The 19,707-nt window shown below is 34.8% G+C and overlaps 1 protein-coding gene across 1 annotated transcript in view; it reads left to right on the top strand.

The window, feature by feature from the left end:
* Positions 1-675: 675 nt before the first annotated feature.
* LOC149409006 (uncharacterized) overlaps positions 676-19,707 on the top strand; it is a 51,297-nt gene continuing 32,265 nt past the window's right edge. The window contains exon 1 of the mRNA XM_089650249.1: positions 676-784. Coding sequence (XP_089506375.1) covers positions 714-784 — 71 coding nt within the window. The 5' untranslated portion in view covers positions 676-713. The remainder of the gene's footprint in view (positions 785-19,707) is intronic.

The raw sequence follows: 19,707 nt of genomic DNA, 5'->3' as shown, positions 1-19,707 counted from the left end.
ATGTAAGCGTAATGAGTAAGATTAAGAAAAGGAAGCTTAGATGGTTTGGGCATGTAGAGCGAAACAGTGCGTCTCTGCCGACCCCTACGGAGAAAACAAGTTGAGGTCTCTTGTTGTGGCGTATGTATCAAAAAGGTTGACGTTCCCTTCTCGTTCGCCGATAGCGTTGTCAGTATTGGTAACACAACACATGCACACGCTACAGACACAAACCACACAGTATACTACAGTCAAGTAACCAACAACACGGAACCAAACAGTCCGTTGGAGAATTACCAACGCATAGGTCCTTCATGTTGCCTCGCAAACTGACAGAAGTTACAAAAAAATACTCTAATTAAACCCTACACAGTAAAACAGTTCAATTTGACAGTTTCCAGTGACAAAATTTAACCAATTGTAAACAAATACAAAAAAAAAAACAGTGCGTTAAAAGTGAAATTAATTTAAAATCAGTTAAAAAGGTGATGAAAAAGATAACTTATTATTTTAATACTAAGCAAATAATAAAAACATTGTTTTAAACTTGTATTATTTATCAAAAGTGACATTGTAGACCAATTATATAATAAAGTTTAGTGAATCTTAATTATATTACAAGAATATTATATTTTTTTAAACCGTTAAATTCAAATTACTCGTTACATAATGCAGTAATTTTGATTAAAAGTGAGTGTTTATTTTAAATTTGTGTCAAAAAAAGGACTTGCAAAATGGAAGTCACAGATTTGATGTGGGAAGGACACGAACAACAGGGTGGTTGCGAAGTTTGTCAGTGTTCTAGGTAAGTTCATTTTTTTTATTAAGACGAGATAATAAGATTAAGCCAGAATCATAACGACGTAAGTGAAGCAGCCGTGCACAAATATATGCGACGCGCGGTTCTTGTGTATTGGACAGACCCAAGGTTGAATTTGCCCTATCAACTATGATTAGAAATTTTCACGCCCAAAAGAATTAAATTGATTTGTTTTTTTTAGGGTATTATGCCGTGTTGCTCTATCTCCTTCTTTAGCCAAAAGAAGGAGATACACGGCGTAGTATCCCAAAAACAAATCACTATAATTGCCCTATCAAATCTATAAAATAAAGTGGGTATTTCAATGACAATGTACGGACCTACGGTTGACTTTGACCCAGCAGGTTTATTTTAATTATTATTTCTGATGAACGTATTACAAAAATCTCAAATGTTTCTAGAGGGATTCCTCGGGAAGTTACTAATTCATCGTTTAGAAAAATAAAATCTCTTGCTTAGCGCTATTTTTATAGCTGAAAAACGTTTTATAAAATTTTCAAACCGTTTTACATTGAATATTTTAATGGTAAGGTAGTGTTTTTATTAATCTTAAGAATATAAATAACTTAGATCCGTAGGTATCCCTCTAGAAACATTTGAGATTTTAGTAATACGTTCATCAGATATAATTAAAATGTCAACGCCGAGCGAACCCCGTTATTAGAGTTTTGTGATAATAATATTTGAATGATTTTTATGGCGTCGTTTTTGTACAAAATCACCTCAAAGGCGCTTATTTCGTCTTAACTAACCATAATAAAGCTACTTGTTGGGTAGGCAGAGAAGATCTACCGGTACAACTGCTCCCAACCGTCTGGAGCCAGTGAGACTATGGCATCCCCGATTAGGGTATGCTGTATGGTGGAGAGGAAGGTAGTTAAGTATCTTGCTATTCAGATCTGGTCACCAAACACAGCTAAAGTCATTTCAAGCAGCGTTTCAATTCTTAATGGTGGTCTTACAACAGCCGCAAATACACTATATATTATTTTTAATTAGTAAATTTTTAAATAACACAAATCAATAAAATAATATTTACTTGCGCACGCCAGGATTTGAACTCGTGACCTCTGGCTAGCTAGTCCAGAGCCTTACCCTTCGACCGCAGAGGCCGTCTCTGATATATTTGTATGGTACTTTAATAGTAAACAATTGACGACCTGTTGAATTGGCAGCCACCTTTGGTCTGGAGCTCCAAAATACTAAAAATCCTTCATTCTGTGCAGAAACGGGTGGTCAGTTTCATAGATTCCCTAATAATATTTTCAACACATGCGTCAGGTGGGAATGCTGTCCTTGTTCTACCGGTATTATAATGGAAGATGCTCCGAGGAACATGCGTCATTGATCCCTTCATCTTAGACATTATCGGCATATAAGAACTTTTCGTTTCTGCGACTCGTTCTTGTGTGCTCGATCTCTTCAAAACCCTCCACACAGCATTCCCAAAAATGATAATATATTTCCTGTGTGGTATTTGCAAACATCCTTAAATTGTGTGGAGGTAAAAAAATGAAGAAAAAAAAGACAAGCCACTAAAAATTCCTGAAGATCAAAGTTTTTTCTGTTCTAAATAGGTCGGTATTTTACCAGGGTGATACTGACAGTTCCTATCTACCATACAACAATACAAAAGTTATATAGTTCGAAAGGCGACCTTGTATTAAAATCGTATCGTTCAAATGTGAACTTCTGCCAGTGCTTCTAAAACTTTCTCTGAGGCAAACTTTTCAAACTAATATTTATTTATTTTTCATTAATCAGTGTTTGACGTCAAACGAACTTTCTCCCTAATGTCAGAAATATGATTTAAATGGTGTTAGAAAGAGAAAACACAACGCTTTATATTCAAATCAAACAACGGAAGAATTCAAAATTGCACCTCTATGAAACGATTGCAATTTGAGAAAAAAATATAAAACTTTGTGAATTTTTTATAAGAAACCACAAAAAAATGAGCAGACAGTAATGTTTATAGAAAGTGAGATAGCAATAATGTTTATAGAAAGTGAGGTGACAGTAATGTTTATAGAAAGTGAGATAACAATAATGTTTATAGAAAGTGAGGTGACAGTAATGTTTATAGAAAGTGAGATAACAATAATGTTAATAATAAGTGAGGTGACAGTAATGTTTATAGAAAGTGAGATAACAGTAATGTTTATAGAAAGTGAGGTCACAGTAATGTTTATAAAAGTGAGGTTACAGTAATGTTAATAATAAGTGAGGTGACAGTAATGCTTATAAAACATATGTCTAAAATAACATGTATTATTTCTCTGTTCAAAACGTATAGCAATTTTTGAAAATTTTAAGTTTGCATTCCAAATTTGAACATTTCAAAATTAGGGTTATTTCATCGACTCGAAAAAACAGTTTTTATTTTTCGAATACGTTCAATAATATTCCATTTATTTGGATTTTATTGCGTTGCTAAAATGCACACAAATTCCTCGTCCTTCTTACAGCTTCTTTAAGAAATATAATAATGAGGCCTGAGAGGTTAAATATAAATAACTTAACAACCCATGGGCATCACGGAACTATCGTTTTTATCACATTAACCCCACGCAGGAGTCATCTTATAATAATAATAATTGGATGACTTGTATAGCGCCGTTTTTGTGCAAAATCACCTCAAGGGCACTGTACAAATTTAAAATACAATTCTACAGTGATCTATGTTATTACTAACTATTTATGGAGATAATATACAGTACAATACTTACCTGGTAGGTCACTTGAGATTAACACTTAATTAACATTATCTAATTGTTTATTAGCGAAATTTAGATACAGGATTTAGGACATAATTCGATATAACTGGACTTTCTCTCAGGAATGGTATATTTAATTTAAGGGTACGACAGCTTAAAATGGTAAGTTTTTAGTTTAGACCTGAATTCTGTTGGACTTGTTATGGATCTTAGTTCCAGAGGGAGTTTATTCCAAGCCTTCGGCCCAGATACTCCGAAAGCGCGATCACCAAACTTAGTATTTGTCTTGCGCTTAGGTTCCATCAGTCTGCCTACAGCTGATGATGTTGCTGATCTAAGAGTTGACTGCCTCAGACCAGTGTTTTCCGGGACGCATAGTTCAGAGATGTAGGATGGGGCCATTTCATTGATGGATTTATATTGGGGAAGCTGTGTGGAGGGTGTTTTTAAGGAAGTAAAGGAGTAGGAATCTGGGGATGGAATCCCACTGCGGTGAAAGGCGTCTCCCTCAACTGTACAAACCTCACCCCATGAACCCGGGCACCCCTGCTAAGTCACCAAATGTAGCCAAATACTTCAAGCGACCTATGGCAGAGGTGTTGGTTATCCAGTAAATAGTTCTCGGGGCGGCGGTACCCATTCCCGCCTCCCAAATTAAAAAAAAAGAAATCTATTCAAAATATATATTTAAAACTTTCAGAAAAACTTTGAGAGACTCTGCTTTGAATGAACTGGCTAACATTTCCTTATCATTGTGTTGATAAGATTATTGACTTACTTTGTAAGTTCATTTAGTTGTATACTTCTGATTTCTACGGTTTCTCATAACACATTTTTATAACGGTCAAAAACGTAATGACGCAATTATTCTATATTAAACTAGAAAATACTGGAATTATTATGTAGAACACAACACGCCGTTTCCCCGCAGGGGTGGGCAGAGAGAATTGATCGCCACACAAATCTGTGAGGGAGATCCTTTGACCTGCAGGAAGATAGATTTATACACAAAAACCCTCCAAACAGCATCCTAAAAGATGACATAGGACTTGAAGAAAATTATTTTCTTTACACTGAGAAAAGTGCAGATTTATTAAAAATCAGTTATAGGTAATTCTGATAAAATCAGGACTACAAGCAGCTTCCTGATAAAGTGTCAGTAAATTCGTAATAATACTGCTGTTGTTTGTTGTTTGTGTTGTTTTTTTTGGTTGTATTATGAACACGTGTTCGAACATCGTGACAAAACACTGGTATTTTATACATAATTATAATAAAATAACGTTGTTTTTAATGCCACTTTAATATATATTCTAATAATTATCATTGGTATTTTACTTAAGTTTATAAGGATACCCATCAATTCATTCCTAAAATCCTGTTTTTAACAGGAATATGAGTGATTAAGAGATATTAAATTATTGAAGACAATATTAGCGATTCCTAAACGAAAACGAATAAACAGAAAAATCAGAAAAAGGACCCAGGACCCTTTCCTTTCCGGGGACCGCTCTACCAACTGAGCTAATGCGACCCTATCTCCTTCCGTCATATTAAACTGTATCATACTTCGAATAAGAACTACTAACATTGTCTTCATTTTATCACCGCACACTTTTATTGGCAACTATCTTTATGTATAATCGATTAAACTATTAAACGATTTCCTATAATATTTTGTGTCAATATCGGTTCGGGTATTGACAGCGCAACCGTGCACAGGATATTGATGAAAAATCGTCGAAATTTAAGTCTATCGATCCGATATTGTCAAGTTATCAATTTGAAAGTGTCAAACCAACTGTCATGGCTCGGTTGTAGTATAATATGATTCACTTGATCGTGCTATTCTCTAGTGTAAACCGCATTGATAAATCTCTCCCTACAGCCCATACCTTATCCCGCTTCACAACGCTGCCCAACTGAGTGGCGATATAGCTCTATTATTTTTAAATTGTGCAGATTTAATGAGATTAATAACATTAACAAGCAACAAATTTTTAAAAAAGGTCCTAAAAAGACGTCCTAAACTTTGGCTAAAAGAGGAAGCGCAAACGGCATGATTGCCCAAAAATGAATCAAGAGGAAGCTAAAAGCCAAAAATGTGTATATTATTGGTATACCTTATACCTATTGTAGGTAATAGACATTAAAATCGCTTCACAAACGGAGTCTAGAAACGTTCGATTTCAAGCACAAAACTTGTTTTTATTTATTTTTAAAATAATTTTATAAGAAAGCAAAAAAGTTAATCAAGTGAAACTGTCACAGATAATCTTAGCTATAGTACTGTATTTTTTTAATTTGTTTCCTTTACGCATTCATACACTTCACTTTTAAAAAAAAATAGTATTTTACATTTATATTTTTTATAGAGTAATTGATTTTTTTATTTGCATTCTACTCAAGCAAAACGATAGGAAAACCTTCAATTTATCTAAAGCATATTTTTTGGTATTCATAATGTACACCAATTCGTTATAAAGATTAATCCAAATAGTGATTTTCCATTAAGCTTCGCCTTAAATTATATTCGATTTATTTCCTTTCAAATTCACTTTCGTTCTAAACAAAAGTGAAAATTAAAATTTCATAACGGTGCTCTGACGAACACAACACTGACTTTGTTCTATCGTTGACTTATTGAAATAATGACTACTTTCGGACGTGTGTCTGTCTGTAACTCTGGTTCAATGGACCGTAGAACTCGAATTTTCTTTAAATTTAAATGTGTCGTTTTCAAAGTCGGAACTGATTGCTTGAAAAATCTCTATGGTGAAAAATAATTATCTGTAATATAACATTTCAACAGAAAATTGATTTCAGTTGTATCTCTGGTTCTGAAAAAAAAAATTAAATCTAGATCTCGGATTCGCTTTGAATTGAAGTGTCATTTTCGAAATTGGAACTGATTATCTGAATAAATACATTAGGTACTAATTTCAGTTGTGTGTCTGTCTGTGACTCTATTTTAACGAACTCTATAAGTTGGATTTGCTTTGAATTTAGGTGTCTCTTTATTCTTTTCCTTTTTATTTTTTATATTTTACTATTTGTCTCTTCACATTTTAATCTTCACTCTACACTCTACACTCTTCCCTCTTCCCTCTTCACTCTTTACTCTTAACTCTTAACTCTTAACTCTTTACTCTACACTCTTCACTCTTTACTATCCACTCTTTATTTTTAACTCTTCACTTTTCACTCTACACTCTTTACTCATCACTCAACACTATTTACTCTTCACTCTAATATCTTCACTCTTTACTATTCACTCGTCATTCTTTACTCTTCACTCTACACTCTTCACGTTACATACTTGCGGACGCACGTTAAAAATTGTAACGCATGAACTTTTTCCAATGCTGCCATCCGTGACATAGGATAATAATTATTCATTCAATTACGGCAGCAGTTTTGCATTTATTAACCTTGCTGGCGACATGTGCTCAGTTCGTTAAACTATGTGCCCCTCTCTTGATGTCACCCGCTACACTTATACAGATTCCATAGAATGATAGCGGCTGTGAAACCCAATCAAGCAATATTTTAACCTTCTCGCAGCGGGTGATAGAACCACGTCTTTCTCGGGCACCCCAACACTTACCATCCATCTTACATTCCTTTCTTTATTCATTCGCTCTAAGCGCTCCTTTCTTAATCTTACTGATTACGCTTACATCAGCCTTTCATTCTTTTCGAATCTCCACTTTCTCACACGATCATACATGGTTCTATCATTTCTCAGCATTTTCTGCCATATATCAGGGTAGGTTTCTGTACCCCATTGTGGACTGCTAGCTTCGCTTCTTTGGACTTTTTTTTGTTAGCGCCAACTGCGTTCAGTCCTCCATGAATGGAGTTCCCTGCATTTCCCCTTGTTTCAATATCTCTGTCAGCCTTCCCATCTCTCTAGAACATACTTCCTAAATACACAAATTCATCCACCTGCTCCAAGTATTCCTCAGCAACAACTATATGTTTTCGTACTCTCTCTTTCAAACACCATTACTTTAGACTTACTTACATTCACCATTAACTCATTCTTCATACATACTTCGTTTATCCTCAAGGGTTTCATTTCAACAGCATTCAGTCTACTTTCACCCTTTCTCTACCAGTTCCATGCCTCACTGCCATACATCAGGGTAGGTACTAGCACTCCATTGTGGACTGATGCATATAATGCTGACACCAACTGCGCTCAGTCCTCCATGAATGGAGTTATTTGCATTTCCCCTTGTTTCAATATCTCTGTCAGCCTTCCCATCTCTCTAGAACATACTTCCTAAATACACAAACTCATCCACCTGATCCAAGTATTCCTCATTCACAGCTATATTGCACACTGTTTTCGTACTCTCTCTTGCAAACACCATGACTTTGAGAAATTAACAGTATACCAAACTGACCCACAAATTGAGTCCCGTATGCATAAAATATTACACCCTGCTTATACGAAATTAAAAGTGCAGTCTCAACCATCTGCCACTTCGGTTGGGTAAAGTTAGGTTAGGTTAGCACGTGTCGTGGTACCTACGCAATAAATGCATCGTACGCGGGTGTGTGCATGTACCACCTACACGGGGACCGGAAATTCGTGGTAATTTAAGTATTATAATATATCCGAGAAGCTTGGCATTGGATGTATTGATGCACGGAGAAAATTGAGTGCTGCTAATTTATTAAAAATCTCTTCAAACTATTGGTTATCCGATTAAGGCGAAGTTTAATGCCAAATCACTATTTTGATCAAACTTTATAACTAATTGGTGTACTAGTACATTATGAATACCAAAAAGGCATTAAAATCGCTTGACAAACGGAGTCTAGAAAAGTTAGATTTCAAGCACAAAACTGGTTTTTATTTATTTTGTAAATAATTTTATAAGAAAGCAAAAAAGTTAATCAAGTGAAACTGTCACAGATAATCTTAGCTACAATACAGTTTTTTTTTAAGTTGTTTCCTTTACGCGTTCATAGATTTCTAATGAAAAATATATTTTTTTAGTAGTTTACATTTATAGTTTTTATTGAGTAATTTATTTATTTATTTTTAATCTACTCAAGCGAAACGATAAGAAAATCTTCAATTTATCTAGAGCATATTTTTTGGTATTCATAATGTACACCAATTCGTATTGAAGATTAATCAAAATAGTGATTTGGCACTAAGCTTCGCCTTAATTAAGTGTTAATCTCAAGTGACCTACCAGGTAAGTATTGTACTGTATATTATCTCTATAAATAGTTAGTAATAAGTAATAACATAGATCACTGTAGAAATGTATTATAAATTTGTACAGCGCCCTCTAGGTGATTTTGCACAAAAACGGCGCTATACAAGTCATCCAATTATTATTAATTATTATTATTATTCTTATTTATTGATAATAATAATATATAAGATATGGATTAACCATATGGGGAAATACTAGTATAGCCAATCTGAAACAAGTCCAAGTTGTACAAAACGCAATTGTAAAATTACTAGTCGTCCCTAATATTTTTAAACAGAGACATAATACACCGTTGCTGTTTCAGAGTGCCAAAATTTTACCTGTTAAGGCTATTCTATGGCAAAAAATCATAATTCAGTATACAGGGTGTATCGGCACTAACCCGACAAACTTTAACCAGCTATTCCTTAGCACATTTGGAGTAAAAAATGTTATGTACACTTTGCTGTCCGGTAACATTTTTTTTCTTTTAAAAACAAAAAATAAATAAAATTTCCACACTCCGCTACTGCCCACAGTATAGGGGTAAAATAATTGGCAACGCCGCGCTACTGTCATCTCTTTCACACATATTCTGTCTCAAGTCCCGTGTGGTTCCCGCCACCCCGTCTCGTATCAGTGGTCAGTGCTGTTTTGGGAGTTCGCATGTCATCAAGTTTCTAGTTTCGTTTTTGTTTTGTTATCTAAGTTTTTACTGTTGAAATATGCCCCTCAATTATCCACCTGCCGAGCAAGCAGATATTGTTTTTGTTTATGGATTTTGCAATGGAAATTCACGAGCAGCCGTAAGGGAGTATCGCATGAGGTTTCCTGGAAGACGCGTCCCACACCATGCTACCTTTGTCCAGGTTTGTACCCTATCAATTGTTTATTGAAACTATTTACATTCATTGATAATGCCAAAAAGCGCTTTTGAAATTTAAACTGGGAACATTAAAAACATAACAAGGGGCCACCAACTTTAAAAATGTAAATTGTACTTTAGGTGATTTGTGTTCAGTGGTCACTAAACGGCGTTTTAAAAAGTTAATTAATTTTAATCTCTAATAAATGCATCATTCACTGCAATTGAATTCACTCCCTTTCTCACCATGGGATTATTTAAATTACTTGAATTCAATTTCACCCCTGTGAATCCAAGATATCAACCGTACCTAGTTAAGAAAATTATAATTTAAAACACTTTGTTATACATTTTACTATAAAAAAATGAAATAAATGAAGAGAAAACGTAAGTTTTCTGATATGTGCCTAAAATAAGTGTTCTTTAAAAATAAAATGAGTGAAAAAGCCCGCGATTGTTTATTTGACATTATTACTGAGCTGAATAATAAAAGCAGTTGTTATTTGTTGTTTTGTTTCAGATGTATCAACAATTGCGTGACTGTGGCATCGGACGGATTGAAGGCGCCGGCGGAGGACACAACATCGTTCCTGTGGCAGTTGAGGAGAGAATCCTGAACTTAATTACCGAAGACCCCACGCTGTCCGTGCGTCGGGTCGCTCTGATGATAGGACACAGGGAACACATGGCGGTATGGAGAGTTCTGAAGAAGCACGGGCTCAAACCTTTTCACTATAGGCGCTGCCAAGGCCTCATGGAGAATGACCACTTTTCCAGAGTCGTGTACTGCAGAAGAATGCTGCATAATGTCATAAGAGATGCAGACTTCATGAAAAACATATTGTTTACCGACGAAGCACAGTTCACTAAAACAGGAGTGCTAAATGTGCACAACTTGCACCATTGGGCTGAACAAAACCCCAAGCTTGTTCGGGAGTCGTCGAGCCAGGACAGATTTTCCATCAACATGTGGGCAGGAATCCTGGGAAATCAAATACTCGGTCCAATCGAGTTGCCTCCCAGACTAAATGGACCGATGTATTTGGAGTTCTTACAAGTGCAACTGGGCGAGATTCTGGAAGATGTGAACCTCGAATTACTACGGAGAATGTGGTTCCAGCACGATGGAGCCCCACCACACTATTCGATTGCCGTGCGGAACTACTTGGATGTCGAGTTTCCTGGTCGTTGGATAGGCCGTGGAAGTCCGGCCATTGCTTGGCCACCAAGATCACCCGACCTGACCCCCCTGGATTACTACCTGTGGGGGGCTCTCAAGGAAAAAGTGTATGCTAAGCCAATAGCCTCAAGAGAGCAACTGCTCGAACGAGTGATGGAAGCCGCTGCAGAAATTAAAGCAAATCCTGCAAACTTAAATAATCAAAATATAACAAGACTACACGCTTGCATCGAAAATAATGGTAGTCACTTCGAACAAATGCTCCAATAAAAAAATTAACATAAACTACATGTCCGCATTTTCATTTATTATTTATTGGTAAAATTCTCACAATGTCATTCATTTACACATCAATATTACCTACATATCAATATTTAATAAAATCTGTAGAAGAGTATGCCCGTCGGCATTCAACAAGTTTTTCGACAAGTGTGTCGAAAAGCGTCTTCTCTCTTTCCTACACACTAAATATTAATGGTTAAAAATGAGACGACTGATGCTTGTAAGCGCGCCAATACGTAAAAACAACGAAACTCGAATAAGAATTGCCAGGTGGGTTTTTTAATCGCTTTAATCTGACTTTAAACAATAATTAAACACGTAAAAATTATTTAATATAATATTACAGTACAGTACTTTGAACCTTCGCAATAAATTTATTTGATTTTAAGTTTAGTTTGTAGAACTCCATTTCAATTTAGAGATTTTTTTTATTTTAACAGTCTTATTAAAAAATTTATAAAAACAGTGTGTTTATAAACAAGTTCTGCTAGTTGTAATTATTATTACGCGTGACAGCTGTTTCACCTTCTGACGGCATTATCAAACTTTGGTAAAGCCACTTACAGACGACGTAAGTGATAACTTTCTTTTTTTATTATTCTGGCTTTATTGATTTCCGAGTAAATTGTCGTAAATTATTATTTGCTAATCCCAATATTATTTGCTAATGCTAATAATTAAGTGAAATTTTAAACAATGCAATAATAGGATTATTGCATTGTTAATTTCACTTAATGTCGTTGGTATTTCCAACTGATGACTCAGGGGTTTATTTCCCTGAATAATTAAGTATTTTGGGGTCTAATTATTATGCATTTCATTACATCCGATAATTTAAACAATTTTTATGTTGAATTGGGGTAAGTTTTATGGCTAAGGGAAGGAGTGGAAGGTGAGGAAGTACCTGGATATTCAGATCTGGTCACCAAATACGGCTAGTCATTTCAAGCAACGTTTAAATTCTAAACCTGGATATTCAGATCTGGTCACCAAATACGGCTAGTCATTTCAAGCAACGTTTAAATTCTGAACCTGGATATTCAGATCTGGTCACCAAATACGGCTAGTCATTTCAAGTAACGTTTAAATTCTAAACCTGGATATTCAGATCTGGTCACCAAATACGGCTAGTCATTTCAAGCAACGTTTAAATTCTGAACCTGGATATTCAGATCTGGTCACCAAATACGGCTAGTCATTTCAAGCAACGTTTAAATTCTAAACCTGGATATTCAGATCTGGTCACCAAATACGGCTAGTCATTTCAAGCAACGTTTAAATTCTGAACCTGGATATTCAGATCTGGTCACCAAATACGGCTAGTCATTTCAAGCAACGTTTAAATTCTAAACCTGGATATTCAGATCTGGTCACCAAATACGGCTAGTCATTTCAAGCAACGTTTAAATTCTGAACCTGGATATTCAGATCTGGTCACCAAATACGGCTAGTCATTTCAAGCAACGTTTAAATTCTGAATTAATTAATCAATTACGAAAAAGCGTGGGGTTAAGAATATTTTTTTTAAATTATAGTTGTAATTTATTGTCGATTTTTTAAAAAAATTGCGATATTTTAAATAAAATTTAATAATTATTGTTTAAATAAATTAGCAATCTGGCAGCATTCATTTGCAGGTGGTCAATCCAATGCAGTCATGACGTTTGTGTGAGTGCTTTCCTTTGTCTCAGTGTGTTGCGCAGCAGTTTTATATGAACCGTTTTTTGATTCATCGGGATTGTTTTTAAAACTATACATTCTTTGTACCTTCAAATTAGTGGAAATAAACTTAAGTGTGTCAAGCTGCTCGTTATATTCCGGTAATTCTGGAAGGCTTTTAACATAAGCAATAATATTCATAAATCACATTCCGCGAAGTTGTAAATAACTAAATTTATTAAAAAATATACGTTGTAGGATAGCCTAGCAAGTAACATTTTGACAGAGCACTTACGGTGATTTAAAAAACAACGGCGCTGTTCAAATAATCCAATTATTATTATTGATAAGTACCTAAGTGAGGAAAATTGTTTTTAAAAGTGCTCAGAATTATTGGACTTCGATTATAAATTCAGGAAATCTACTAATTAGTTTCTTAGTTTCAAAATTAGACTATTTAATACGTGAAACGCGTAAGAGGTGAAACCAAAGCATTCCAGAGGTGAAACAATTTAGATACAAAAATAAAACTGATGTGTACAATACAAGAAGACAATCAGTGATTCGCATACGAAAAATGTGAATAATCATTATTGTTAAATAAAATATTTCTTTTCTGGTACTGGATTATGTAATACGGGCTTCGTTCGCAGCAACACGCGAGAGTTGCGATGTTGCTTTCAAATTTTGACAAAGGATAAAACAGTGGTGACATGTGGTGAAAATATGTTTAATTAATTTTTTATTAAAAAAAACGTTACCGGACAGCAAAGTGCACATAACATTTTTTACTCCAAATGTGCTAAGGAATAGCTGGTTAAAGTTTGTCGGGTTAGTGCCGATACACCCTGTATATTTACCCCGCAGCATAAAGAAAAATTAGAACATAAATACAGTACTAGATTCACGCGCAATGACGGGTTAATAGTTCCGAAATTTAATAATAAATACGGACAGAGAACGTTTGAATACAACATACCGAAGATATTTAATTTATTACCTGACACTATAAAGCAATGTAAATCTATGAATAAGGTTAAATATATGGTGAAAAATTGGCTATCGGAAAAAAAAATTATTTTAATATGTATGAAAAATTGTATGAAAAAATTGTTAATTCTGTAGATATAAGATGTAAATTATAACTTTAAAAAATGTATTTGAAACTAACTTTAAGCACCTGTTGACAAGCCAATTCAATCGGCTTAGCAGGACTTGTTTGTTGATATTATGTATTAACTATTTATTCAATAAAAAATAAAAAATAAAATAAAAAGTGTACTTATGTTTTTTTTTTTTAAATAATTAAATTAAATCCTAACATATATTCCGTTTACCACTAATTCATAAACTCCCTGTTCGTGTCGAATAACTAGGTACCGTATTTATATTGAGTGTGCAAGGTAACGTTTTTTAGCATGTGCGCTTTAGGGGTCGTATATTCCCCTCGTAATGTCAACGTACCTTCCCCTCTGTATAAACTACAGCAATAAAACCAACCCACAATTGCCCGGGTGAAACTGAAGGCGCCCCTAGAAAACAGATACACAAAGACTAGAGAATGACAATACAATGTACCGAAATGTCATGTGTGATCGATAGAAGTGTCAGATACCTGAGGCGTATTTGTGGTAAAACCATTCACGACATACTTGAGTCCGGCCATCTCAAGAGCCAGAATAATACAAGAATATGTATGAATGTGAATGAGGCAAAGAAGTGTGTGCCAAGACCGAGTTGTTTGCCGTCCTGTTAGACCTCTACCGTTCGGCATTTCGTCTGTCTGTTAACTGTTTCAAGATGGTGGCCTTTTTAATTGTTCGGTAAAGATTATAATCAAGTTTCAATAAATTAGAATTGTCATTGAGATGGTGACGTTTCCTAGGACAATTTTTTAATTGAAATTTAAAATGAATTATGGTCTATAATACCAGTGTTGAAGATAATCTCAGTATCGCCCTGGTGAAAAACCACCATTCAGACTTTAAACGTTGCCTGAAATGGCTTTAGCCGTGTTTGGTGACCAGATCTGAATAGCTAGGTATTCCCCACCTACCTCTCTCCGACTCAATCCTTTAAAATTGGGGATGCCATAATCTCACTGGCTCCAGACGGTTGTAATCTGTTGGGACTCTTGTGCGATTTCACATAAAAAAATCTTTCATTACAATGACTTTAGTTATGTTTAGTGATCCGACCAACAACGGCTTCATATAAAATATTATATAATTTAATCCTTAATTTAATTATGTTGTTGTTTTATAGCAACATGATGTAATATATCATGTCTTTCACTCGCACCAACGAAATGTTCTCAAATTTATATCGGAACTCTCTCTCGCACGATCGTGAGTATCTGCCTCTCTGTCGCTCCCGCGATGTTCCCGTTTGAAATTCAACTGATTTATGCTCTGTCTCCTTCCCGCTGATAACGTTCGACCACAACGATAAAATGGCAGTATATTTTACATGGGCTAGTTACTGGTATAAAACTTACTAATTGACATTTTTGCCAAATTTGTACATTGGGTTTTTGTCTTGTCCCACAACTTTGTACATTGGGTTTTTGTCTTGTACCAAAATTTTGTACATTTATTTATTTATTTATTGCATCTCACTATACATAAAACACGTTTGTTTTCACATAAAAATCAACCTAACTAGGACTAAGGGGGTATTTCACTATCTCTGATTATGTTCTGACTAAGCACTAATCCGCGGATTAGTCATTTTTTCGTTTTCACTATATCTGAATAACGCCAACGCTCGGGTTAAAGTTCGATTTGACTAATCAGTGCTCGAACTTCACCTTAGGCGCTATTCCTCGAATCAAAGATGGCGTCAAAACATTCCGAGTTTGACAGCGGAGAAGTGAGTCGAATTTTGTTGAATGAATTTGAATGCTTGTATGATCCATCCTGAATTATTTGATTGTGTTCAAAATAAGAAACAATGTATTAATTCGACACGAATCTATCTAAAATGACCTGATAATCAACATAACATAACCAAAAAAATGCACACTTCGCGGTGTGCGGACTGTGACGCATGACAGCCGTGGCAGTAGATGGAGTAACTGCAAACATTTTGCGATGTTGCCAGACTATTTCGAGTGTTATCTATCCAGAAGCTCGAAACAATGGTGAAACGGTCGCCGTTGAATAACCAAGTTATTCTGATCTTTAAAGTCAGCCAACGGATAGCTAGTCAGATATTTACCCCGACATAGTGAAATACCCCCTAAGCCTGTATCGAGGTTAACAATTTACATTTGAGTGAAGCAAACATAAGAGTAATCACAAACGTAAAGTAATTCTACATACAAACACAAAATATTTCAAAATTAAAGAAAAAATAAGTATTAGATGTGTTACCAGATGGGTAATTTGACAGTATATTGTAACAATATTTGAACCATCATTAATCATTATTCAATTTTGTACATTGGGTTTTTGTCTTTTCCAACAATTTTGATTGGCTTTTTTATAGTTCATTGTAGAATATTGGATAATTATATATTTTTAAAATGCAAATTTATAAATAAATTTACTTTAAACTCTAACAAACGAACTAATCATCACGCGCTTTCCCCGCAGGGGTATGAAAAGAATAAATCAGTCTTGGCACACACTCGTTACCTCATTCACATTCATACATCATCTCATACATACTCTTCTATTATTGTGACTCCTGATATGGCCCGACTCAAGTATCTGATTCATTTGAGATGATCGATCGAATATATCTAGCACTATAAGCAGTTTATATGTCACCATATTAAAATTCGGAGAGTGCCGGAAATTGCCAAAACACACACTTAACAATTTTCGAGAGCTCCAAGCTGACGGCCGGCGTGGTCTAGTGGTATACGCTTTTGACTACAGATCCGAAGGTCGCGGGTTCGAACCCGGCGTGCGCAAATAAATTTTATTTGATTAATTTGTGTTATTTCACAATTAATTAATTAAAATAATATATAGTATATTTGCGGCACGTTCCAGAGTGGAAGATACTCTCAGTATCGCCCTGGTGTAAGACCACCATTCAGAATTGAAACGTTGCTTGAAATGGCTTTAGCCGTGTTTGGTGACCAGATCTGAATAGCCAGGTACTTCCTCACCTTCCTCTTCCCCATCTCCCTCCCCTCCCCAATACCCTCAGCCTCACAACATACCCCAATTGGGGATGCCATAGTCTCACTGGCTCCAGACGGGAGCAGTTGGGACTCTTGTGCGGTAATACTGTAAAAAAAAAAAAAAAAAAAAAAAAAAAAAAGCTGAAATTGATTATATAACAGAAAGCTACTGTGGTTAAAAGCAATAGTTTAAAGAATTATAAACACTTACCATTACTAGAAATAAACACAATTCAACTCCACGTATCTACACAGTGTGGGGCGTCGCTACTGTGAATATTGCGGAATGAATTCAAATCAGTTCGCAAGTAGTTAGTATTTTTATAGCGCCGTTTATTTGAAACTTTTGAACTACGTTTTTCCGCTCACTACTAGATCTTCGTTGGTTGGCGTGTATCTAATAAGTTTGTTGATCTTGCCTTTGATTATTATTGTCTTTCAATCTTATTTGCAATATTTCTAGTAATTTCAGCAAGCGATTAAAACACCAGCGCATATAAGCCAGTCTTTGGCACATATCGACTTAAAAAGGACAATTTCATGAACGCTGTAAAATTAATTACGAAAATAAATAATGTGGTAAGGTTTAATAAAGTCATTGTTTTTAAAATTAGATATTTACTAAAACATTTATCTTCTATATAAATCTACAGTTTTATTCCGAGATTGATGAAATTTTGCACACAAAACAATAGAAAAGCGTCACTCCTCCATGAATACCGTTACCCTTATTTCAGGTGACCGGATAAATCATCACAAAAGTTATATAAAGTCATGGAAAGTGATGAAACAAAAAATTTATTAACTTTATTTGTTTGGTTAAATTATTTTTTTTCATCGTTTCTAATGACTTTATAACACTTTTTAAAAGTGTGTTGAATTGTCACTGTGTTGAGTTATCATGGAACCGTTTTTTCAATATCTCTGTAGGTATGCTGTCCTTGTTCTACCGGTATTACAATGGAAGATGCTCCGAGGAACTAGCGTCATTTATCCCTTCGGCACCAACATAATATGTACACGGTTGTCATGAGAACGGGTCGTTTATACGACTCGTTCTTGGGTTCAACAGCTCGGCTGTGGAACGATTTGCAGGCATCTGTGTTTCTTCCCTCCTACAACATGTGTCACTCCACCCATCTACACAACATCCTCAAAGATGACTTAGGCTCTGAGAGATATTATTAATATTTTTTTAAAATCTCTTTTCTTTCCAAAAAACTATTAAAAAGTATAAAAATCTCTTATCTCAGATTCCTACAAATGTTCTGTCTCTTTTTATAAACGTTCTGTTTTCGCTTTGTGTACAATTTTCCCACAGTCACACTTATACACCCATCTCTTTCTCTCGCACGGGTTTGAATGCGTAATTTCTCTGGAATGCGATTCCTGTCCCTTTCGCACTCGCACAGCCCACCGCCCGCACACATTTTTTAACACACATCCTTTTCTCGGTCGCACTAGTGTATATTCTCTATTTGCATCCCTTTCACGCGGCTAACGTTCGGATTCCATTCATCTTTTCTTCATCTCCTCTTCAGATATAATTAAACTTTAACCGCAGATTACTGCCTTGATTTTAGTATAGGCTAACCTCGTACCACTGGTTATAACATCTCGGTTACGCCACACATTATTGTAAGGAGTAACCGATTGCGGCAAGTTATTTTAGCTGAGTTATGGCATACATTTTTGTATGGTGTAACCGGCTGCCGCCGGTTATGACTGCTCGGTTACCCGGTACATTAATGTAAGGGCCAACCGTCTGCGGCCGTTTATGGTTGTATTTTTTTAACTCCCTTAACGGACAACTGAAGGTTACGTAATGCAATTTATATGAGATAACTATCCGTTATCCGTTATGAATAACATTATCAATTGCAATAATTTCATAAGTATTTGTTGAGATAAGTGGTTAAATCTGCCGCCAGAATTTGCGTTTTTTTTTAAATTATTTACGCAGGATATGATTTCATGCGCGTATCCTGTGTACGTCCTGGGGGCACCTGTCTATTCAGACTTAGTCACTTAACTAGTCGCCACGTGCCGGAAATTCAATCACAGCCACGACACACTAGTTAGAAAAAATGGCGTCATCACAAAAACCGTATTTAGTCATTTTTATAACGGTTGAATTTGATTCTTTTTAAAATTCATTTTTATAACGGTTGAATTTGATTCTTTTAAAGATCATTTTTATAACGGCTGAATTTGACTTTTCTTAAAATTCATTTTTAGAACGGTTGAATTTGATTATTTTGAAAGATCATTTTAATAACGGTTGAATTTTACCTTTCTTAAAATTCATTTTTATAACGGTTGAATTTGATTCTTTTTATAGATCATTTTTAGAACGGTTGAATTTGATTCTTTTTAAAATTCATTTTTATAACGGTTGAATTTGATTCTTTTTAAAGATCATTTTTATAACGGCTGAATAACTTTGACTTTTCTTAAAATTCATTTTTAGAACGGTTGAATTTGATTATTTTTAAAGTCCATTTTTATAACGGTTGAATTTGATTATTTTTAAAGTTCAATTTCATAACGGTTGAATTTAATTTTTCTTAAAGTTAATTTGTATAATGGTTAAAATTGACATTTCTTAAAGTTCATTTTTAGAACGGTTGAATTTGATTATTTTTAAAGTTTGTTTTTAGAACGGTTGAATTTGACTTTTTTTAAAGTTCATTTTTAGAATTTCTCTTTTTTTAAGTTCACTTTTAAGACGGTAGAATTTGACTTTTTAAAAGTTAATTTATATAACGGTTGAATTTGACTTTTCTTAGCGTTCACCTTTAGAACGTTTGAATTTGACTTTTCTTAGCGTTCATTTTTAGAACGGTTGAAT

This window comes from Hesperophylax consimilis, unplaced genomic scaffold, assembly GCF_061612785.1.
Source record: "Hesperophylax consimilis isolate HC1 unplaced genomic scaffold, BYU_Hcon_1.0 scaffold_39, whole genome shotgun sequence".
NCBI classification, from domain to species: Eukaryota; Metazoa; Arthropoda; class Insecta; order Trichoptera; family Limnephilidae; genus Hesperophylax; species Hesperophylax consimilis.
The sequence above is the reverse complement of the archived record's forward strand: the minus strand, read 5'-3'. Positions and strand labels throughout refer to the sequence as shown.